Source organism: Sorex fumeus, unplaced genomic scaffold (genome assembly GCF_029834395.1).
Source record: "Sorex fumeus unplaced genomic scaffold, SorFum_2.1 ptg000034l, whole genome shotgun sequence".
In the NCBI taxonomy this organism is placed as follows: Eukaryota; Metazoa; Chordata; class Mammalia; order Eulipotyphla; family Soricidae; genus Sorex; species Sorex fumeus.
This window is the reverse complement of record NW_026606091.1, coordinates 25976280-26000712: the sequence shown is the minus strand read 5'-3', so window position 1 is coordinate 26000712 and position 24433 is coordinate 25976280. Positions and strand designations below refer to the sequence as shown.

General features: G+C 44.1%; 1 protein-coding gene across 7 annotated transcripts in view; it reads right to left on the bottom strand.

Moving 5' to 3' along the window:
- Positions 1 to 22461, bottom strand: part of MELK (maternal embryonic leucine zipper kinase) — a 68633-nt gene extending 46172 nt beyond the window's left edge. For 2 of the 7 annotated variants that reach the window (XM_056117304.1, XM_056117306.1), the window contains exons 1-7: positions 22404 to 22461; positions 20947 to 21032; positions 20426 to 20542; positions 15047 to 15190; positions 12389 to 12457; positions 9080 to 9172; positions 7511 to 7609 (exon numbers count right to left, since the gene is read on the bottom strand). In XM_056117304.1, the coding sequence (XP_055973279.1) occupies positions 7511 to 7609; positions 9080 to 9172; positions 12389 to 12457; positions 15047 to 15190; positions 20426 to 20542; positions 20947 to 21032; positions 22404 to 22461 (666 nt within the window). The remainder of the gene's footprint in view (positions 1 to 7510; positions 7610 to 9079; positions 9173 to 12388; positions 12458 to 15046; positions 15191 to 20425; positions 20543 to 20946; positions 21033 to 22403) is intronic. The other 5 variants (XM_056117307.1, XM_056117305.1, XM_056117310.1 and 2 more) reach the window with 5 other exon arrangements.
- Positions 22462 to 24433: the final 1972 nt, after the last annotated feature.

The following is a 24433-nucleotide window of genomic DNA, read 5'->3' as shown; positions in this document are numbered from 1 at the left end:
ACCCCTCCACCCCAAGGGCTCTACCTGAAGTGAGAAGAAAAGTTGAGGGTCTGGTTAGGTCTGAGTACGCTCCCAAGTTAATAATGAACATGAGAATCTTGGGATGGAAGTCACTTTTCTCCCCTGGGAGCTATAATTCTCTGGTTTTAGTTTGGGGGCCACACGCAATAATGCTCGGGCTTACCTCCTGGCTCTGCACTCAGGGATCACTCCTGGCAGGGCACAGCAGACCTTATGGGATGCCAAGGATCAAACCTGGGTTGATCATGCACAAGGCAAGCATCCTACCCCCTATACTCTCTCTCCAGCCTCCATAGAAGCTAAGATTCTCTAAGACTACCAACTGCAGAGTTGAGAAGCTATATTTCACAGTGGTTAGTTCTGAGCTTGACTACCTGCGTTTAAATCCCAGTTCTGCTACTTATTAGCTATAAGGTCCTAAGTACTTAATTATTTAGGGAATCGGCCCTTGGTTTCTCATGTGTAAAAAAGAGGGCAATAATCGCAACTACCTCATGAGTAGTCTGGCAAATCAGAAAAGCTCATGAATGTTAAATATTTTTGCTACAAGAACATAAGAAAATTCACAACAATAAACATTTTTGTTTTTTAAGCAATCACATGCAAAGGCCACTAAAATACAAATCATAATTTCAAGATGCTTTACCTCCCAGCAGTAAAAAAAAAGGAAGGGATATACAAGTATACACACACATACACACCACATACATATATATACATATATAAGTACATTTATGGGAATACATATATATGAATCTAGTTACATAAAATCAACAACAAAAATATGCAGAGGCTGTAGGCAGAGAACTTCAGCGCAAGTCATAAAAACATATAATCCTCCTTCTGTACAGCTACAGGTCCTCACACCTGGCCTGCAGAAGACCCTTCAGCTAACTTCCACATCAGTTTTGGGGGTTCAAAATTCATAAAACATTTTAAGAGTAAACATTTTAGGATTGAAAATTTTAGGAGAACATTGAAAAGATCACCTTTTTTTAAAAGTCAGTGTTTGAAAATCATATTCAACAATACATTAAAAGGGCTGGAGCGATGGCACAGCAGGTAGGACTTTTGCCAGAAGCAGTTCCTGAGTACAGAGCCAAGATTGACTCCTGAGCATCGCTGGGGGTGACCCAAAAGAGACAAAAATAAATAAATAAAAATTTTTAAAAAAACATAAAGTAATAAAAGGGCATGGTGCATTAATTCTAGGTTTCAAAGAATATATATACACATAGTTTATAAAAGTCAGCTAATTTCTGAAAACGGACAAAAAAAAAATCTAAATAACTGTCAGAGAGATGCATGGGAAGGAGATTTTTGGTTTTGTTTGGTGGCCACAACTGGCGGTGCTTAGGGCCTACTCCTAGCTCTGTGGTCAGGGATTCCTCCTGGCAGGGTTCTACAGACCATACAGGGTGCCGGGGATCAAGTCCAAGTCAGTTGCATACAAAGGCATGCATGTTAGCCACTGTTCTAACTCTCCAGCCGTGGAGGCTGATGATGATGATATACCCCTAAATATTGTTTTGACTTGTTACCATATTTGACTTTCATTATTAGAAAAATTATAGAAGAGCCAGGAAGATAGGTCAATGGGCAGGAGTGCAAGTTTTGCATGCTGGAGGCACAGGTTCAATTCCTGGTACTGCATCTTTCTCTGAACCCCACCAGGAGTGACCCCTGAGCACTGTGTCCTGATGAGCTTCCATGTGGTCTACTGCGTCCTTCCTCTCAGTTTTGGTCAGTTTCTTGATAAACTATATGATTGGAAATTTCAGGCCAGTATTCTTAGAAAGGAATTTGTAGGCTTTATGGAGAATCATTTCACTCTGGATCACTAACTCTATACAGGGGGATCAATAAAACTTTATAAACATGCTGACACTAAACAGTTTTGGTCTTGTGAGCCCTATACTCTATCGCAATCACACAACTCCACCGCTGTTACATGAAAGCCGCCACAGATACTACATGAAGACTTTGCACAGCAGCAAAGTATGGGCATGAGGTCCTAAGTTCAACCTCACAGCTGCCCACATGCCCCATGAGCTGTCCCAGGGCCGCTGCAGCAAGGGACCCTAGGCCTCACAGCAGAGCGTGTGGTCTCCAGTGCACCAGAAACAGGCATGTGCAAAACAAGAGTGTGATCCCAGTGAGCACCGAGGCCAAGTGTGTGTGCACTGCAAGCAGATGGGCGCCTCTGGCAAACACCACAGCCGAGCGTGAGCGAGCCCTGGCCATCACAACCACAGGAGCAACAAAGGAAAGAGAAAAACAGGCACAGGCATGGCTGTGTCCCAGTGATGTTTGTTCCAGAGACCGGGGGCCAGATGCAAACTGTCAGCCCTCTGGTGCCGACCCCAGCTGAGGATCACCCAGCCAGGAAGACTGGTGACGGTCTTAGCCAAACTTTCCTTGCCTTTAGCACCCCGAAAATGAGATAAGAGAGTCAGCAGCCGAAAACCTCCACACTCCACAATTGCAGCTGTCCTCCTAGCCAGACTCTACTGCTGGGATGAGCTATAGCCCGGAATTAATTGAAAAACTCAGGTATTTGGGGTTTGTGGCTGCAATCTCCAGCTTTCACAGGGTCGGAGATGGGCTACCTCCCCCACAGACCCCTGTGCTTCTGGAAGCCCTGGCATTTACGCCCACGAACCCCCTCTGGCACCATGTGAGCCATGGTCCATGGTCCAGAGACTCAGTAATCTCAAAAGAGACCAACAAGTGGAAGAATTCCTTCCAGATTCCACTGAGGGCTGAGTCTTCCCTGAATAACCCGAAGAGGAGTGGGTGAGTCCCCACGCCTGCCCACACAGAGCTTCGGAAGTTGAAAACTTCCACACTTCACATCGTCTCTGTGCTCCCGGCCAGACTCCACTGCACAGAACAGACTCATCCAGAAATCAATTTGCTGAAAAACTCAGTCATGCAGGTTTTGTGACTGAAATCTCCAGCTTTCACAGGCTCAGGGATGAGCTCACCCCCATTCCCACCCTGAATCTGCTGGTACTTCTGGAAGCCCAGCAGTCACACATACGTACCAAAGCTGCCTGTTAGTTAAGAATTTAACTCCAGGGGCTGGAGAATAGCACAGTGAGTAGGGCATTTGCCTTGCACACAGCCGACCTGGGTTCAATTCCCAGCATCCCATATGGTCCCCTGAGCACCACCAGGGGTAATTCCTGAGTGCAGAACCAGAAGTAACCCCTGAGCATCACCGTGTGTGACCCCCTTCCCAAAAAAAGAAGAAAAAAAAAGAATTTAACTCCAGCTATATCACCCCATTAAAAATTTTGAATACCCTGGAGTACTTGGCCATGATTTCAGCAGCTGGACATCTGTAACACTGACAAACCAAAGTGGCACACCAAATGAGATGAGATGTAACGTAGAAGGCAACCAATCTTGTTTAACAAAATGCAAACACAGAAGGCTTAACTTGTAACAACATCTAAGTAATCTCTTATACAAGGGCTTGAGGGCTCCATGATGAGATCCAACAATCTTCACTAACTTTCTTTTAAGGAAACATTTTTTGATCATCCTCTTAACAATTTATAATAAGCAATGTAAAATAAATTACTGAGTACCTACTATGGGGGTAGGCTCAAGGAATAGTTGGAAAAATTGGAAATAATGGTGGTGGGAAGGTACAATAGTGGTGGGATTGGTGTTGGAATATTGATATGTCTGTAACTAAACAAATGACTTAAAAAAGTTATTTAAAAAAAAACTGATAAGTTCATCGGAAGCACAAGACGCCTGCTATTCATACATTCAGAGTTTCCTTAGAACCCAAGATTGATAGTAATAATTTCTTTTTGTATGTGGTTTTATGTTTGTTGTGGGGGTAGTGCTCAGGGCTTACTCCTGGCTCAATGTCCAGGAATCACTCCTGGTGGTGATTGGGGGACCATATGGGCTATCAGGGATCAAACCCGGGTCAGCTGTGTACAAGGCAAGCCCCCTACCCGCTGTGCTATTGTTCCAGCCTCAGCAATAATTTCTTGTCAGATCAATAGGCTACTTTCCAACAGGCTAGAAAAGAATGTTACCTTCCCCTCCCTACCCACCCCCTGTCTCTTCTGTTTAACTTGCCCCTAAATCTCTGGATATTATTTGGAAGAGCTTAAGGCATGCCCTCTTGCAAAGCATTCTTCTTACACCTGCACTACATCATTTTAAAACCACAAATCAAAGGCGACAGCCCTATATAACCACCCATATAAAAAGAAGATATAATTTTTCTAAAATCAAAGCCTGCGGTTAGAAAATCCAGATGGTATTTCACTTGCCTTATGAGGTGCACATCCTCAGGGTATCTGAAAATTAGATCACCCGACAACAGACTTCTTGATTGGGATATGCCCAGTCAAACCAAGCATTCGGAACTACTCCCTGGTTAAGAGGGCGGTTCCCTTTAACTGGCACATTGCCTGACTGTGATTCCCAAATACTCCCCATAAGAAGCCAAGGGCCCTTCGAGGCCTGGACGCTCACAGAAGACTGTCAACTGCCAACCCCAGCTCCGTTTACATGGATAGTCACTCCAGTCTTTATTCAGTCTCCCAACAGTCCTAACTTCAAAGAACTTCCAGAGAGCATCATCCCCAACTTACCAACACTGAAGCACTTCTCTGAGATCACATCAATTTAACTGACAAACTAGCTCAAAGATGGAGAGCTGACCGTGTACTCTTCTTGAAGGCTGATCTGTGAAACTGAGGCATGCATACCTCAGAGGGCATGTAAGAGGGCGTGAGAAGAACATTTCCAAATTTCTATTGAGGGCAGGCTGGGTGCTTGTCTTGCACACAGCCAAACCAGGTTCAATCCCTGGCATCTCATATGGTGCCTCAAGTACCGCCAGGAGTGATTCCTGAGTGTGTGAACTGGGATTGTCCCCCTCACTGGTCCCTGTGGAACCCTTAGTGTTAGCGCCATTATTCTTAGATATTTATCAGAATGGTATGAAAAACTAATTAATTAAAAAGTTATTTGCACCCCATATGCTCATAACAGCATTATCCACAAAACCCAGACCACAGAATCAACATAAATGCCCAAAAATAGTGTCTGGATAGAAAAGTGGTGGTGCAGGGTCAGAGAGATAGTACAGTGGGCAAGGCACCTGCCTTGCACACAGTCAACTGGGGTTCAATTCTCACCCCAAATGGTCCCCCAACCACAGCCAGGAGTGATCCCTGAGTACAGAGCCAGGAGTAAACTCCTGAGTATCAATGGGTGTGACCCAAAAAACAAACAAAAGAGTGCTGTATATACATGACGAAATAAATACTACACTGCCATTAAAAAGATAAAATTGGGCCATTTGGGACAAGACTTGAGCTGAAAATTATGGTAGTTACCAGAGGAAAAAGGGGGAAAGGAGGGGATAATAATGGTAGAGATGAGATGGTACTGAAATCTTCGTGGTAAGTGTGGCCTCTAATATACCTATAAAGATGTGAGGCTACACCCCTACAAAGTAACTGAAAGTACATCAAACCAGAGTCCATAAAAGACAATGGGGAAAAAGGCAGAACTCTCCAGAATAGACCTCAGAGGTATCCTAAGATTATACTCTGTTGTAAGGATAACAAAAATAAACAAGTGGGACTACATCAAATTAAAAAGGGTTTTCATGACAAAAGAAATTCAGGCTAAGGCTGTTTCATTTGGGGCAACCAGATGTGGGTGGGTGAGGTCCCTTCCTGTCCCAACGAAGCCAGCCCTGGCAGCTGAAAAACTCCAGAACTCAACTGCTGCCGTGCTCACGGCCACTCTCCACACGATCGGACAAGCCTCACCCAAGAGTGAATCTATTCCTAGACCAAGCAGCCACTCATACTTTACACTACCAATATACCAAGAGTAGCACACCACATTTAATTGGGTTTAAAGTAGAAGGCAACCATCTTAGGGGAAAATGTATTTATACATATATATATGCACAAAAGGATCAATATTTAACAACATGTTACTCATCTCTTATAGAAGGGCTTAATGATTCCTTAGTGAAATAGGGTGAAATACAACAATCTTCACATGCTTCCCTCTAAGAAAACGTTTTTTGTCTCACTTTTAGCAGATTATTCCTAAAAATCAATACAAAATAAATTATTTTGGTCTTTTGGGGGGGCAGGGTTTGGGGTTTGGGGTGGAAATATGGTGGTGGGAAGGTGTTATGGTGTTGGAATTGGTGTTCGAATATTAAATGTTATCAAATATTGTGAACAACTTTATAAAAATAAAAGAAAAAAAAAAGAAATTCAGGCTAAAAAGAAAAGACCACACCTGGGCTACAGCGCACTTGCCTTGCTACTCCAAAAATAAATTATAAAATTAAATGAAAATAAGAAGATATTCTTCTCCCCATCCTTACTGATGGGGAGAAAATATTTGCACATAATACAACAGATAAAAGGCTAATATCCAAGACACATAAAGCATTTACAAAGCTCAACACACACAAAAATAATCCCCACAGATATATTTTTATTTTCTTTTGTTTTTGTTGAAGTGTCAGGAATTAAATCCCCAGCCTCACACAAACAAGGCAAGTGCTCTGCCATCTGCCTCAACCCTGAACTGTTTTTTTTGTTTTGAAGGTAAAAACTTAGCTTTGAGATATAGTAAAATCATAGCTAAGAAATTTGTAAGATCTGGGGCTGGAGCGATAGCACAGTAGGTAGGGCATTTGTCTTGCACGCAGCCAACCTGGGTTCGATTCCCAGGATCCCACATGGCCCCCCAAGCACGGCCAGGAATAATTCCTGAGTGCATGAGCCAGGAGTAACCCCTGTGCATCGCTGGGTGTGACCCAAAAAACAAAAAAACAAAAAAAAAAAAAAAAGAAATTTGTAAGATATAAGGTCTTAGGTTCAATCAATCCCTGGCACCCTAAATAATATCATAAGAAGCTAACGATGATGTTAAAGGCGCACGATACATAGCGCAAATCATGCATCTTATAAACCTTCTAAGCTTTCAGATACAGAGGTATAATCAACACTCAGATCATGAACCAGAGAGAGGGGATGGAGATATATTAAGTAAGGCACTTGCCTTATGATCCCCAGCCCTGAGCCCACAGGAGTGACCTTAATCACAGAGCCAAGAGTAAGCACTGAGCACTGCTGGGTGTGACCAAAAACATCATCATCATCATCATCATCATCATCATCATCATTATCATCATCATCATCATCATAAGCATAAAAAATTTTTTTTAAAAAGTCCCACACATTCCCCTTAAAGTCACTATCTACCCCAAAAGATTTTGACGAACAGCAAAAATTACTTTTTCTTGAAACTGGAGAGAGAGAGTAGAGGTTACGGCCTGTGGCTGCCTAGGATGTGGTTGCAGCTGCCACACACATTCAAATCTGGTAACTGCATACGGTCCCCCAGCACCACCAGGTGTGCCACAAAAACAAACGAAAAAAATTCTTTCATGTGTTTGTCTTTTATAAGTGCTCACCATAATCTTCTTATACAAAGCCATGACATTATCATCATCAAATGGTAGGAAGCCACACATGAGCACATAAAGGAGTATGCCCATGCTCCAGACATCTGCCTGTGAGGGAGATAAAAATCAGTGCCAAGAGTTAGGACAGCAGTCAGGGCACATGCCCAGTTTGATTCCCAATTCCCATGGCCCCCTGAGCATCACAAGGAGCCCAAGAAGGCTCACCAGCCTCTGCCCACCACTCCTCCACCAAGAGTTCTGAGATCATCCAATCCAGCTGTTCATGCGACACAGAGAAATTAAAGCCTAGAGAGGAAGACTCATCTGAGGCACCCATCAGCAGTAAGGGGCCGCCCAACTTCCAGCCAGTGCATCACCCTCCAGTAGGTAACCTCCAGCTGGTAAGACTGCACTGGGCCAAGTGGGGTAAGATGAGGTTTCTGACTCTCAGAGACGATTCTACACAGCGACTGAGGGCTTATTACGAATGAGGACTGTGTAAACAGGCATTGGGATGTCAAAACAAGCCTTAGAATTTACTACTGAGAATCAGCAAATGTGACTAAGCCCCACTGTAAAGTCTTCTCTAATGCAGAGAAACCTCCATAAAGTTCAACAATTGACTTTTCAAATAGGGAACTAGAAATGAGCCTGCCAGCACAAACAGCCGGACAAACCTCAAATTCCCAGAAAGAACTTAACCTTTCTAGAAGCTATCCACGTGTCCCAAGAGCCCTCGCACTATTTACTCAAGCAGCAGTCTGCCTTGATCAACAATGACACCATGGCAGTCTAGTAAGGAAGCACTCCCATCCATGATCGAGGCTTGGGGGAGGGTTCCAAGGGAAGATGGGCAGTATCTAAAATAAAATGCGGGGCTGGAGGAGAGATGGTACAGTGGTAAAGCAGCCTCAGCCAAGCTGTGTGAGTCTGAGCCTCCTTATAGGACGGTAAGGTTTGGTTTCATGACCAAATGTGGACAAAGTACAGGTCTCTCTCTGTGTTAACCAGCATCTCTGTTGACCGTGCAGGCAATCATGGCCTTGTGCTCTATCTACAGATGAAGCAATCGAAGTTGTGAGATTGTGTGACACAAAAATAACAACAGGGATAGCAAAAACGCACATCCACTTCATTAAGTGCACTGTCACTGTCCTCCCGTTGTTCATCGATTTGCTCGAGCAGGCCCAGTAACATCTCCATTGTGACAACTGTTACTGTGTTTGGCATATCAAATACGTCGTGGGGAGCTTGCCAGGCTTTGCCTTGCAGGCGAGATACTCTCGGTAGCTTGCCGGGCAGTTCAAGGGGCAGAGAAATCGAATTTGGGTCAGCCAGGTTGGCCGCGTGCAAGGCAAATGCTCTCGTTGTGCTATTGCTCCAGCCCGTAGGCATTATTACATTTATTACAGACTATTCACTGGATTTATTAGTTTACACAGCATACCCTCTGAACAGATTTTGATGGGCAATATTACTTCTTACCTGCATGCTGCATCCCCAGCACAGTGTCAGACATACTACAGGTTTCCAATCATGTATATTGGTAATGTACTGAGCTAACTAGTAGGTAATTACCTCTGATCCGAGATATGATTTGCCTTGTATTAATTCAGGGGCTGCATAAGCAAGACTTCCACAGCACGTCTGTAGTTGGTAATCCTTGTTACCCTATCAGTAAGGTAAAAATGAAAAACTTATTCATTATAGTACCTATAGAGAATGAAACTGTGAAAGATATTCTTTCAGAACTAGCAAAAAAAGCCTAAGGAGTTACCCCCAAATAAGGGAAGATTCTGCTGCCAGCTCTACTATCTGCCCACATGCACGCATGGAACCATGCTCCCTCCAACATGTCACTAAGCACAAACAAAATCCTCCTCCCCTTAGTGCAGTCAAACAAAATCAGGTTCAGACTTCCTCTGGATACCCATCTGCATGATGCTCAGAAACATGCAGCATTCATGTCTTCCACCCCCTAAGTGCCCAAGAAAAAGGATTATTTCTTTATTAGACCCTCCATTACAGCATCTTCTTCCTTAGAGGGAAGAAGGCACAACAGGTTTCAGAAGTCTATTTTCTAGGTTTAGTTGTAAGACTCAGTTATAAATCACAAACTTAGTTTCCAGACCCATTCAAAAATAAGGATTCTGTTTCTCACGCTCTGCCTTCCCACAGAATACGGCAACACAATGAAGATCATACTGTGACCCAACATGAGTTCTACACCTAGCAAAGCACTTGTGAAACTACGAGATTTCATTTACAGCTACTACAACAGGAGATGGAGCAAAAGCTAGGGCAATCGGGGCTGGAGCGATAGCACAGTGGGTAGGGCATTTGCCTGCATGCAGTCGACCTGGGTTCGATTCCCAGCATCCCATATGGTCCCCTGAGCACCGCCAGGAGTAATTCCTGAGTGCATGAGCCAGGAGTAATCCCTATGCACCGCTGGGTGTGATCCAAAAGCCAAAAAAAAAAAAAAATAGGGCAATCTTGTCCCAGCAAAACCTGCCTCTTGAGATAATGTCTACGTGGCCAGCTCTGCGGCCACCATAAATAAAAACCTAATAGTCTCTCTCAGAGACCCTCCTCTGCCTCCTGTGGAGACAGGACTTATACCGGTTTATCTGTTTGCAGAATGTTCTATCTTTATATGCCTGCCAGTGAAAAACAAGCCTTTGAGCATTTGGCTCCCAGACTTGGGCTCCACTGACGGTGTCTGAAGCGCTTGAGGAGGGAGAGGAAACTCAGAAAGACTCAGATTTACAACCCAAAGGGACACAACCTGCTTCCCTTTTGTACTGAGCTCATTCAGATGGGAACAGAAAATAATCTCAGAACTATGAAAGGTTGAGACAAGTCTGTAATTTCCACATTCTTTTATTTTTATAACTTTTTAAAAAAATGTTTTAATTGAACCGCCTAGAATTAGAGTTACAAAGTAATTCAATATTAAGTTTCAGGGATACAATGTTCTAACATCAATCCCTTCACGAGTGTCCACCCTCCATCAGTCTCCAATTTCCCTCCAGATGCCCAGCCTGGAGGGAAATTTTCCCCTCCACATTTCCTTTATTCCACCATTGTCCTTTATCCCCACAGACCCACCCCTCACACATGGCAAGAGCAAGTGTCCTATGGAAGACCAGTTCTGCTCTTTGCTTCTCTTGCCTTTGGGCATTCGTTATTCCCCTGCTAAATTTCTTTACATCCCACATATGAAAGAGAACATTCTGAGTCTGTTCCTCTCCCTTTAACCAATTTCAGTCATCATGATCCTCTCCAGACCCATCCACTTACCAGCAAACTGCATGCCTTCACCTTTTCTTATGGCCAAGTAGTATTCAATTGTATATATGCACATACCATACTTTCTTTATCCAGTCATCTATTCTTGGGCATTTAGGTTGTTTCCAAATTGGGCTATTGAATTTTCACATTGTTTTTTGCTTTATTTTGGGGTCACACCTGGCAATGGTCAAGGGTTACTCCTGGCTCTGTACTCAGGAATAATTCCTCTGGGGATTATATGAGATGTCAAAGATCAAACCTGGGTCTGCCACATGCAAGGCAAGCACCCTCCCTACCCAATGTACTAGGGCTCTGGCCCCTGATTTTCCACATTCTTAATGAGTGCACAGTGCAGTTCAGAGACTGGAAGGACCAACCATGGCTGTCACAGGGAAGCCTCTGCTAGTAGCTGCACTGGAGCTCGGGGCAGCCCGCAGAGTCAGCAAGCCACAGGGGTACCACGGGGAGCAAACCAAGCAAATGCCAGGGTGCCACAGGGAGCAAACCAAGCAAATGGAAGAGTGGAAAACTTCACAGGGCATCTGGAATTTTTTTTCCATCAATAAGTAGATTATCCCTCAAAATCAAACTATTATGTAAACATTTATATTGGAATAAGAAGAGCTTTGCACTAAACTCGCAGAACTCCTACCTAAATGAACAAAGGCATCACCTCTTGGCTACAAACCCTAACTTGCAAATACATGGTCAAGGACTAGGGATGAGGCTCAGTAGTAGAGCACTTACTTTGTATGTGTGAGAGCCTGGGTCCAATTTCCAGCATACCTCCTACACACACAAATTTCACACACACACACACACACACACACACACACACACACTGATACAGAGTAATTTTACCAGCAAAACAGTCATGACTAAAGCACGTGCTTTGCATGTGGGAAGCCTGTTTCTATCCCCAGCATGACACAGTCCTCCAAGCACTACCGAGAGTGACACCCAACCACTGGGTCTGGAAGTAGCCCCTGAAGACCACCATTAGATATGCTGCGGCCCTGGCCCCCCAAAATTAATTGGGGGGAAGAGAGATAGCTTGGCTGGCCAGACTGCACACTTTGCAGGAAAAAAGCCTGGGTTTGAGTCCCAGCACCAGTTCTACAGGCTCTCCAAGCTCCACCAGAGACAACCAGCAAGTGGGGGCAAACCCGAGGCCCATGCGGTGTCCATGGCGTCATGCACTCAAGGACCCCCGCTCTGTGACTGCTCTTGGGGCACACCCACAGGTTTTCACACCCTGTGGACCTAGAACAATCTTGCCAGATATCAGAATTATCTAGAACAGTGGTTCTCAACTTTGTCCCCACCATGTTCCCTTCCAACCTTGCTTCCTTCCTGTGGCCCCTCCCATCCTGCTGGTGGGTCTCCTGCACAAACCCTCATTTATTTGATTTTTATCTATGGTCCCCTTGGAATATCCTGAGGCGCCCACAATGCAGCCAGCTGTGAACTGGTAATCTAGAGAACTTAGTGAAGTTTAACCTAGGTCAGCCATCTGCAAGGCAAACACTCTACCCACTGTACCAATTGCACTATCTCTGGTCCAGAAAACAAATGTATTTTGTCTGCACTTACCTTGGGTTTTGCACAGAGACCAAAGTCAATCAGCTTTAATTTATGACATTCATCAAATAGCAAATTTTCCTGTGGGGGGAAAAGGGTATTTTCATAACTATATACTGATTTCTTTATATCACATTCTACCTCCAGCCAGTTCCAGAAACTACATAAGGTTGTTTACAAAAGGAACATTGGTAACTATTCAGCTTCCCCACAAGAGACATTAGCATGACGTTTTTTTCTCCTTAGTGTTGCTTGTTCAATTATAAACAAACACAGTTTGTGCCAAAAGAAAAATTTCAACCCAAATAATTATGTTTGGAACCATCTAAAACTATTGTGAATAAACAGAGAGAAAAGGATATTAAAACTGACAAATTGTACTGATCCTTTCTAGGTCTCTGACCTTGAGATCAAAATCCCTACTAAGGGGCCAGAGAGATTAAGGCACATGCAGGGGTTAAAGCACATGCAAAGTCCCAATTTGACCCTTAAAACCAGAGGGTCCCCTGAGAATCCCCAGGTGCGTCCTAGGAGGTCCCCAAGCACCAGAAGTGGCCCAGGTGGCCTCTAGCACCACAGTCCTTGAGCAACACTGTATCCTCAGGCCCTTACATCAAACCACTGGTCAACTGCTCAAGAACTGCCAGGAATATGCCCACAGCCAACTGAGGGCCCCTGACCCCTGAGCACCACTTGGGCGGACCCCAAAATAAAATAAATCAAAACACCTATTCAGGGCCAGAGCAATAGGACACTGGGTAGGGCACTTGCCCTGCATGCAGCCCACCCCATTTCCATCCCCAGCATCTGCTATGGTCCCCTGACCCCCACTAGGAGTGACTCCTGAGCAGAGAGTCAGGAATAAGCCCTGAGCATAGCCAGGTGTGGCCTACTCCCCTCTCCAAAAAAAAAAAAAAAAAAAAAAAAAAACCTGTTTAAGGCCAGGAAGATAGTTCATAGGGTTTAATAATAATAATAATAATAATAATAATAATAATAATAATAATAATAAAGGCCCTCCCATTGATCGCCGATTTGCTCGAGCGGGCCCAGTAACGTCTCCATTGGAGACTGTTGTTACTGTGTTTGGCATATCGAATACTCTCGGTAGCTTGCCGGGCTCTCCGAATAATAATAATAATAATAAATGACATCCCTGTTCCCCATCATTACTAGTCAGAGCAGATTTAATGTAGTCACATCTTGAAAACTGGAGATATAGTACAGAGCTTGTAGTACAGGGCTTGGTTAAGGCACTTGCCCTGCATGTGACCAATCCTGTTTCAACCCTTGGTACTGTATAATAATCCCCTGAGCACCACCAGGAGTGACCCCTGAATTCAGAGCCAGGAACAGGCTCTGAACACCACCAGATGTGGCCCAAATACCCCAGGCCCAAAATAAAAGTATACATACTTTTATTCTGTCCTCAAAAAGTAACCAGTCCAGGACAGAGAGAGTACAGCAGGTAGGGCACTTGCCTTGCATGCAGCAGGCCTGGGTTTGATCCCAGGCACCCCACATAGTTCCCTGAGCACCATCAGGAGTGATCTCTCAGCACAGAGCAGGGAGTAAGCCCTGTACAGCCCAAAAGCAAAACAACAAAAAAATAGTTTGAAGTAGCCACTCCACTGAACTGTTTCTTTCTGAGGCATAGTGAAATTAACAATCAAAGGAGTTAAGAAAAAAAAATACTACCCTAACTTGATCCAAAAAATGTTTAGAAAAAAAATGTTTTTAAAGAGTGCTCTATGTGGGGCTGGAGCAATAGCACAGCAGGTTGGAGTCTGCCTTGCACAAGGCCAAACCAGGTTGTATCCCCAGCATTCCATATGGTTCCCAGGGAGTGGTGCAGATCCAGGAGTAACTCCTGAGCACAACGGGGGTGTGACCCCAAACCCCAAAACCAAAAAATAAATAAAATTTAAAAATAAACCTATTAAATATAAAGTAACAGAATGGGGGACTAATACCCAAGAATGGTAGAGATAAGTACCAGGAGGATTATTCCACAGCTTAGAAGCTGGACTCGCAAGCTGGGGGGAAAGTCAGCTCAGATAAGAGAAGGTACCACCAAGTAAAGGGTGCTAGGAGGGTCCGCTCAGGATGGGAGATGCGGGCTGAAAGTAGACTACAGACTGAACATGATGGCCACTTGATACCTCTACTGCAAACCACAACACCCAAAAGGAGAGAGAGAACAAAAAGGAAATGCCCTGCCACAGAGGCGGGGTGGGGTAGGGTGGAGGGGAAAAGGTGGGGGGGGGGGGAGGGATGCTGGGACCATTGGTGGTGGAAAATAGGCACTGGTGGAGGGATGGGTACTTGACCATTGTATGACTGAAATGCAAGCAGGAAAGTTTGTGAGTCTGTAACTGTACCCCACTGTGATTCACTAATAAAAAATTAAAATAAATAAATGAACCTATTTAATAAGCAAAAATATTGTAATAATAATTAGCAATCATATCAGGAGTAAAGGGTGGGGGGTACACTACCATTAAAACAAAGGCACAAAGTCTGAGGGTGAAGCTATCCCATGTGGTGGAACACAGGCTTCATACAGATGAAGCCATAGGTTCAGTCCCCTGCACAGCCCCACCCCAGCCCCCTGAAACAAAGCCCCGCAGCTGGCCTAGGTGCTGTCTAGCGGGAGGGCCCGACACTCACTGGCTTGAGGTCCCTGTGAGCGTAGCCCTGGCTGTGCACGTAGGCGACGGCCGACAGGATCTGCCGGAACACCACCCGCGTCTCCTCCTCCGACAGGCGGTCCTGGGAGATGATGTGGTCGAACAGCTCCCCGCCCGGGCAGTACTTCAACAGTGACAGAGAGACACATACTCGTGAGGGCTTACATACAGCACTTCACAGGGGCTGAAAGTAGTTCGAAATGATGCTTCACTCTGAGACAGCGCTCACTCAACTCCCAGCCCCGGGAAAGAGGAGAGGTACCACCATTCCCCGCCGCCTCCCACAAATCAACAACTGCTCCGCCAAAGTCAGCAGCACTTGGTCTCCGAGCAGCTTTATCAACATGAAGGAGAAACAGATTCAACTTCAAGGTGACTTTTTCGTTTTTTGTTTGGGTGCCACACCCGGCGGTGCTCAGGGCTTGCTCAGAGATCACTCCTGGCAATGCTCAGGGGACCGTATGGGGTGCTGGGGATTGAGCCCAGATTGGTGGTGTGCAAGGCAGATGCCCTACCTGCTGTGCTATGGCTCCAACCTCTCTACTGTGTGTAATCCTTAAGGTCATAAAAGAGTTCCTATTTTTATGGCAAAACACTATACCTTGTTTGCATCTTAATACGTTCACCTTTATTCTAGTGACCAAAAACAAACAGAAAGAGCAGCAATGGCTGCTTCTCCACCCCAGAGAGCACTGGTTTTTCAGGCCCTTTCGTCAAAGCCTGCACACAAGCTATGGGAAAGTGTCCGAGCCCAGGGCTGGGGTGCCCAGCCCTTCTCCAGAGTTCCTCCACCTTCACTTCATTTCAGTTGTAACAAAGAAAAGCATAAGTGGTATCGCCTTGGACCTCATCATTCTGCATTAGGAATTATCGACATAGGTCAAAAACAAGGCATGTTCAAGGTCATTCATATTTGGAATGAAACAACCAAATGTGCTTACATTACATAAATTATGGCATAGCTTTAAGATGGGATCCTAAGAGCCAATGAGATAGTATAGTGGGTAGGGCACTTGCCTTGCACACAACTGACCCCAGGTTTATCCCGAGCACCATATATGCTCCCAAGTACAAGGCATGGCCAAACACCCCCAACCCTAATACTTTTTATACAGAAAGAAAACAATCTACCTTATAACTTTAAGCTCTGAGGTCTAGAGCAATAGTATAGTGGGTACAGCACTTGCCTTACACACAGTCAACCTGGGCTTGATCCCCTGCATCCCAGAGGGTTCCCAGAGACCTGCCAGGAGTAATTCCTGAGTGCAGAGCTAGGAATAACCCCTAAGCACCACCAAGTGTGACCAACACCAAAAACAAATATATGTACAAAGATATATAAATATATGTGTGTAATATGTATTTATATATAGTGAAAATATATGTATTTTTTAAGCTTTAAAAAGCAAAATAGAAACAAAAACTTCTAAAATCTCTATTAAATACATAGATGGTCTCTGAGCCAAAATGATAATAGCAGGGCAGGTACAGAATAAAATCAACCTCTGTCACTGGAGATAAATAAAATCTGACACTCACAGAATATAAAAATCTATGACCATTTTTGTTACAAAAACAAGTATACCACAAACACATCTATACATGTATGTGAGAAAATCATATAAACACATATTTACTGTGTAAGCAAACATACACATACATAAAACAAAGAGATTTATAAACAAATGGAATATCATAGGAAAGACAAGGAAAGCAAGTGATTGGCACAGAGAGAAGTGAACTGGATTCCTGCAAAACAAGTGAGAGAGGTAACTGCTTATTTATAGATGTTTTATAGCTTTTCAATTTTGTCCTAGATTCATTGGAATTAGAAGGCAGAAAGGTGTTGTGTTTTTCAAAATTTAGGGTCTTCTGTTTGGATTTGGGGGTCACCCCCTGCAGTGCTCAGAGAATGCTTCTGGCACAGTCAGGGGAGCATGCAGTGCCAGGGATCCTGGTCTCCCACAGGCAAAACACACACTCTATCACTTGAGCTCTCTCTCTAAGGCCCTGGTATTTACATTTGAATAAAAGGATAAACTTCTTTTTGCCCCCAAGGGTTTTGAATTATTAGCTGAAACATAGCTCAGGAGTAGAGTATTGACCTGCATGTGTGAGATCCTAGGCTCAAGTCCGCACTGATGAGAGACACACAAAAGAATCTCCAAACCAAGCAACCAGCTGCACAGACACCTCTGGACTTGAAGCCAGGCCGACTTCACGGGGGTGCCTCAGACAGGAGCAGGCATTGTCCCTCCACCTGACCCCAAGAACCCCAGCAGGTACGCTGGTTCAGTGACAGCAAACTCCAAGCCTCAATGGATAGGGGATGAGCTGGCCCTCTCATGCCCCAAGGGACCCTGGAGAGCATGCCCACAATGTATCCCACACCATGAGATACAATGTGATTTTAAAAAAAAAACCTATCTCTGGCTATTTAAGTTCCTTAACGGCCATGATCCAGAGACACACAAAAGAATCTCTAAACTGAGCAGCTCCCTGCAGAGATTTCTCCAGACCCTAATTGTCTAAAATATTAGAATTCCAGGAATGCGTGGCCACTCTTGCAGCTGTGCCACATCTTATGCTATTCATAACAAGCAATACAAAAGAGAGTATGGGAGGGGCTGGAGCGAAAGCACAACAGGTAAGGCCTTGCACCCAGCTGACCTGGGTTCGATTCCCAGCATCCCATATGGTCCCCTGAGCACCTCCAGGAGTAATTCCTGAGTGCAGAGCCAGGAGTAATCCCTGTGCATTGCCAGGTATGACCCAAAAAGAAAAAAAAAGAGAGTATGGGGGACATTGTCTGCCATAGAAGCAGGGGGAGGGGTGAGATGGGGAGATACTGAGGACACTAGTGATGGAAGATGCATATTGGTGGAGGGTTCGGTGTTTGGTCATTGTATAACTGAAATTCAAACATGAAAGCTTTGTAATTGTATCTCATGGTGATTCAATAAAAAAAAATTACAAACTCATAGAGATAAAATGCTTCTATCAAGACTTCCAGCTTGTCAGAAAAGATGAAGTCATGAAATTTATATACAAGTAGTACTACATGGAAAGTATCATGCTAAGTGAAATGAGTCAAAAAGAGAGGGACGACATAGAAAGACTGCATTCATCTGGGGAACATAAAGTAACAAAATAAGAGACTAACACCCAAGAATAGCCAAGATAAGTATCAGGAGATTTACTCCATGGCTTGGAGGCCATATGTACATGCTAGGGGAAGAGGCAGCTCAGATAGAGAAGGGAGCACCAAATAAAGGGTGTTGGGAGGATCCTCCCAGGATGGGAGATGCGTGCTGAGAGTAGACTATAGACCGAACACGATTGCCACTCAATGCCTCTTTTGCAAACCACAGCACCCAAATGGAGAGAGAGAACAAAAGGGAATGCCCTGCCACAGAGGCAGGGGGGTTGGGGGAGATGGGGGGTGGGAGGGATACTGGGATCCGTGGTGGTGGGAAATGGGCACTGGTGGAGGGATGGGTGTTCGCTCATTGTATAACTGAAACCCAGCACAAAAATTTGTAAGTCTACAACTGTATCTCACGGTGTTTCACTAATAAAAATTTTAAAAAATAAATTTTAAAAAAGACTTCCAGTTCTAAGAATTTTAAAATGTGCTTTCTAAACAATGTTAACCTGTGACTGATCCATTAAGTTAAAATTTGGTCAAGATTAAGGAAAATGAAACAAAGATGAGTGATTCGAGTCCTAAAGATTCTGCATCTCAAGTCAAAAAGGGGAACTAAATCTTAAAAAATTTGATCCACAAGATACATGGACCCTGAAGACCAAAGAAATTGTACAGGGGTTAAGACACAAGCGTTGCATGCAGCAGACCCTGGTTCAATCCCTGGAACCACATGATTCCCCAAGCACTGCCAGGGTTCAGTCCTGCTGGGAGTACTTCCAAAGCACTCCTGGGTGTGACCCAAAATCTCCCTGAAACAGATCCAGGACTACTTCAAGCTATAAGCAGAATTCTGTCTCCTAAAAAGATGTGCAAAAACCTGGATGGAGAAGACCCTTCCCCAGTGGCTTGAATCTTTCTATAAAGAGGAAAATTTCACAAAGAAATGAAAACACCATGTGAATGTGGAAGCAGAAAACGGAGTGTGGATCTACAAGCCAAGGAATGCCGGGGCCACAGAAATAGTGCAGCAGGTAGGGTGCTTGCCTTGCATGGGGCCTATCCAGGTCAGCTGCATGCAAGGCAAATGCTTTATCTGATGTACTATCTCTCAGTCCCAGCATTTAGTAGGTAAATATCCCAACCTCTCATGTGATATGTACTTTTAAATATGGATAAAGTGACTACTATGATTTGAATGTTTATGCCTTCTAACTTGGAGTGGAACAGGCCAGCCCAGGGCCCACCCCAAACAGAGCCCGGGCAGCCACTCGCTCCCAAGCTCCAAAATCACTGCCAGGCTCCGGCTGGACTTTATCACCTCAGGACTGAGTCTCACATAGAACTTAACCAGTCAAAACCTCTGGTGCACAGGTTCCTGTGGCTGAAAGCTCCAGGCTTTCTCAGAGAAGGGATAGGGTACCTCCTCCGACCTCCATGTACTTCCAGAAGCCTGAGCAGTCACTCCCATACCCCAAAGCCACAATCCAGTTAAAAATTTAACTCCAGATGGACTGACCAGTTAAAAATTCTGAAGCATGTGGCCACATTTGCAGCAGTGCAACATCTCCAAACTCTCTAACACTGACAATCCAGTAGTAGCACACCAATACAGATGGTATGGAAGGTAGAAGCCAACCAATCTCAACTAACAAAAACATTAGCACAGAAGGCTTAACTTGCAACAACATCTTAGTAATTCCCTCAGACAAGGACTTAATGTCTCCATGGTGAGATGCAACAATTTACACTAATTTTCTTCTAAGGAAATATTTTTTATTATTCCATTAGCAATTTATGGGTAACAAACAATATAAAATAAATTATGTGGGCCTGCTACAGGTGCAGGCTTGAGGGGTGTTTGGGAAAATGGACACAATGGTGGAGGGAAGGTGACAGTGGTGATAGGACTGGTGTTGGAATATTGAATGCCTGTAACAAATGACAAATCATCATCGAACATTTGTTCATGAACTACGGTGTTTAAATAAAGGAGCCAGGAGCCAGGACAAAGAGCCCCCAACCATACCCCCAAAAAACATTCCTGCCTTGACGTTAAAATGTCCAGCACTAAGGTCTCATAGCATGACTAAAGTCACAGTGTCTCATCCATGTCTTCACAATGATGAGAACTTCACAGCTATCCACCACGTGGTACTCTGCCCAGACAGGCAGAGACTACACTCAACATCTTTAGAGTCTGCACACACTCACCTCAAGAACCAGGAATATGGTGCTGGCTGTCTCCAGCACCTGGTAGAGTTGGCATATATGCTGGTGTCTCAGGTTCTTCAAGGCATCAATCTCTGTTTTGATTCGGGGCAAATCACCCTGAGAAAGACAGATTGAGTGAGCACTAAGCCTTTATGGGAAAATGTCACAAACACCCACATCAGATGTTTAATCAACAGCCCCAAAACAAACTGCTGGACAATACAGAAACAGACAAAACTCATTCCTATGTAAATTCAAAAAGTTATGAGGGGCCAGGGAGAGAGTACAGGGTAGGGCGTTTGCCTTGAACACAGCCAACCAGGGCTCCATTCCCAGAGTCCCACAGGGTCCCTCAGGTGCCACCATAATTCCTGAGCACAGAGCCAGGAGTAACTCCGGAGCACCGCAGAGTGTGGCCCCAAAACAAAAGAGAAATAACTAGAACAAAATAACTAGTACAAAATACAAATTTTTAATTCTGAAAATTAATCTCTAAGTATTTTTAAGAACTTTAAACTTACCCCTAGAGCATTTTTATCCATGATTTTTATAGCTACCATTTCTCCAGTGAGGATATGGCAGGCAAGTTTGACTTTTGCAAAGCCACCTAAGGACAGGAAAAAATAAAGAGATAAAGAAGACTAATCTAAATATCATCATCAAGGTAAATGGGAAATCAGGTACAGAAACCCTTCCGTAATGCCTTAACCCCCACGTTACCTCTCTGGCTCAATAGGACTTTTTTAAAAAGTATTTGGAGGTTACCAGGAATGTTGCTAATGATAGAGCACATATTTTTCATGTGTTAATAAGGGGTTTAAGGCGCTTGCCTTGTATGCAATATACCCCAGTTCAGTCTCCAACTCCACGTGTTCCCCCAAGCACAGACCCAGGAGCAGCCCCAAAGCTGGATAAATGCATACATTCAGCTATTTTTTTTTATTTAACAAAAGGAAAGGTGGAGGGGGGGGTGGTATTCTGATGATATAGTACAGTGGGCAGGGCATTTGCCTTGCACGTGGTTAACCTAGTTTTAATCCCTTAAATACATATGATCCTCCAAGTCTGTCAGGAATAAACCTTGAGCAAAGTGACCCAAAGTGTAAAAAAAAAAAAAAAAGTTCTTTAGTTTTTCCGATCTCCATGAAAGGCAATTCCACCTTTCTAAGGGTTTTTAAGGCCAGACATTGGGAGTTATCTATATATCTGTACACTTGGCTTCCTATTGTGTCCTGCATCCCATACGCAACCATCACAAATCCTTCTCTTTCTGTCTTTAAAATATATTAATATTCTTTTCACGTGGGACCCCCAGGAACACAATTCTCTGAGCACCCTCTGACTGGCCCTAGAACATTGAGCGAGGTGTAGTCACCAAGCACTGACAGGTATGCGCCCTGCAGTAAAAGGTGCAATCTACTCTTTGCTCAAAATTCTACAGATAAAGGTAAAGGCCCTCCCGTTGTTCATCTATTTGCTCAAGCGGGCCCAGTAACGTCTCCATTGGAGACTTTGTTGTTACTGTGTCTGGCAAATCGAATACGTCACGGGGAGCTTGCCAGGCCCTGCTGTGCAGGCGAGATACTCTCGGGAGCTTGCCGGGCTCTCGGAGAGGGGCGGAGGAATCGAACTCGGGTCGGCCATGTTGGCTGCGTGCAAGGCAAACGCCCTACCGCTGTGCTATCGCTCCAGCCCAGTGACTTTTTTTTTTTTTGCAGTGCCAGAGATGGTTTCACACATGCAAAACAAGCATTCTGCCACTAAGTTACATCCATAGATCTCCTATGTTTTATTCTAAATAAAATGACCTATAAGTCTTCCCCCACTTTTTTCTTACTCTACTTTTTCTTTACTAAGTAAACTGAAAGCGTTTTTAACGTTAGGCTAGACTAAAAATGCTCAGGCCTACCCAAGTACACTACACTCTCAAAATTATTGATCTCTCCCCTGCGTTCAACAACAAAATAATAATAATTACCTGTGCCAATAGTTTCATATAATTCATAGTATTTGAGAAGTTCATCATAATCTTTCATAGTCCTCCTGAAGTTTATTCAAAATTATAAAAAGAACCTGTGAGACAGAAATAATACATGACCAAAGAGGGGACTCTTAAGGAATTATCTTCTTCATTCTTATAAATGCAAATAGGTCTCAGGCATAGAAATGACACTAAAAAAAACAACTCCTACCTGACACCATAACCTCACACTATATATTTAAGTCAATTCCACTTTATACTTAAGTGAAGATTTAAATACAAAACATAAAGCTCAAATTACAGCCATATTTCAAAACAGAAGAGGTACAGATAACAGATAGATAACCATAAAACTATAGATACAGATAACCATAAAAAAAATTAAACACTGAAATTTTATGCATGTCCAAACATCATTGAAAAGAAATAAGTATTGGTACCACACAGACAGTCCAGAGATCAGATTAAGGTGCTTGCCTTGCAAGCAGCTAACTTGTTTTGATCCCCATCACTACATGCCAAGCCCCGCCCCCCACCTCTCCCAGGCACCAGGTGTAAACCCTGAGGACAGAGCCAGTATGCAAAGCAAGTGCCCTAACACTTATTACTCTCTCTCCCATGCAATATTTTTTGAAAGGTAAGCAAATGACATAAAAAGGCATTTCACAAGGGTCAGAGACAGTAAAGCAGCTGTTTGCCTTGCACAAAGCTGACCTGGGTTTGATCCCCAGCACTTCATATGGTCCCCTGAACACCACTGCCAGGAGTGATCCCTGAGCACAGACCCAGGAGCAAGCCCTAAGCACTGCTGGGTGTGGCCCCAAAACAAAAAAGGCATTTCACAAAGAAGTACCAATGGCTAACATGGAAAAATACTCAACTCCATTAGTCATCATGGAAATGGAAATTATGACTCCTATGATACACAATTTTAGCATGTGTACAATGAAATATTTCACACTAATGATTCGCAACTTACATCAGTTACATATACACAAGGATGGGTCAAGCAACATAAAAAGTAGTTGAAAAAAGTTGAAGGCCAGGGAGGCAAGTGCCTTTTACACCGGTTTGATCTTAGCATCACATATGGTTACCCACACCCTAGCAAGAGTGATCCCCGAGCAAAGAGTCAGGAGTAATCCCAAGCACCACCAGACGCAGCCAACCCAACCCTTCAAAAAAAAAAAAAACCAAAATAAAAAAACTAAACTTCAGCAGATCCTACAGGAACGGTGCAGGGGCTTGGAACATCTGGACTAACGTCATGAGTCCAGATCCCAGGGTAACCTATGAGCTGAGATCCCAGCACTTCCCCTTTCTTCACTCCCTGGTGCTACAATTTCTGATCACACCATAGCCAGGTGTATGCAAGCACCACACAGTGGTCCGACCCCCCAGTAAGCAGGGAAACTAAAGAGATAAGAGCACATGGCAGCCAGGGGGAATCAGCCACAGCTGAGTACGAGAGCACTGCAACCTAATATGCACCAGCGAGCAACCCAGCTAGAAGCACACAGGTACCGCATTAGAAGTGTGCAACCCCTAATCATTGCAACAATCACACCAACAAGGGAAGGAAGGACACACAGAAACATGCAGAAACACACACTTACTAAACCTCCTGATACACACGTGTACATACACACGACCTACCTTCCTAGCACACACATACACATTACCTTCCACCCAGCACACACAGACACAACTTACTCTCCCAGGACACATACACATACGTTACCTATCCATCCAGCACGCACATGTGCGCGCACACACACACACAACCTACTCTCTACCCTTCTAGCACACACACACATACATAGACACAACCTACTCTCCCAGTACACATGCACACACATTACCTATCCACCCAGAATACACACATTATCTACCTTACTAGCACATGCACACACACGAAATTTTTTTTAAATGATAATAAATAAGTGCTGGAGATATAGTCAAGCTATAGAGTACTTGCTTTCTGTGAGATTCTAGTTCCATCCTATTAAAATGTTAAAGTAAAAAAG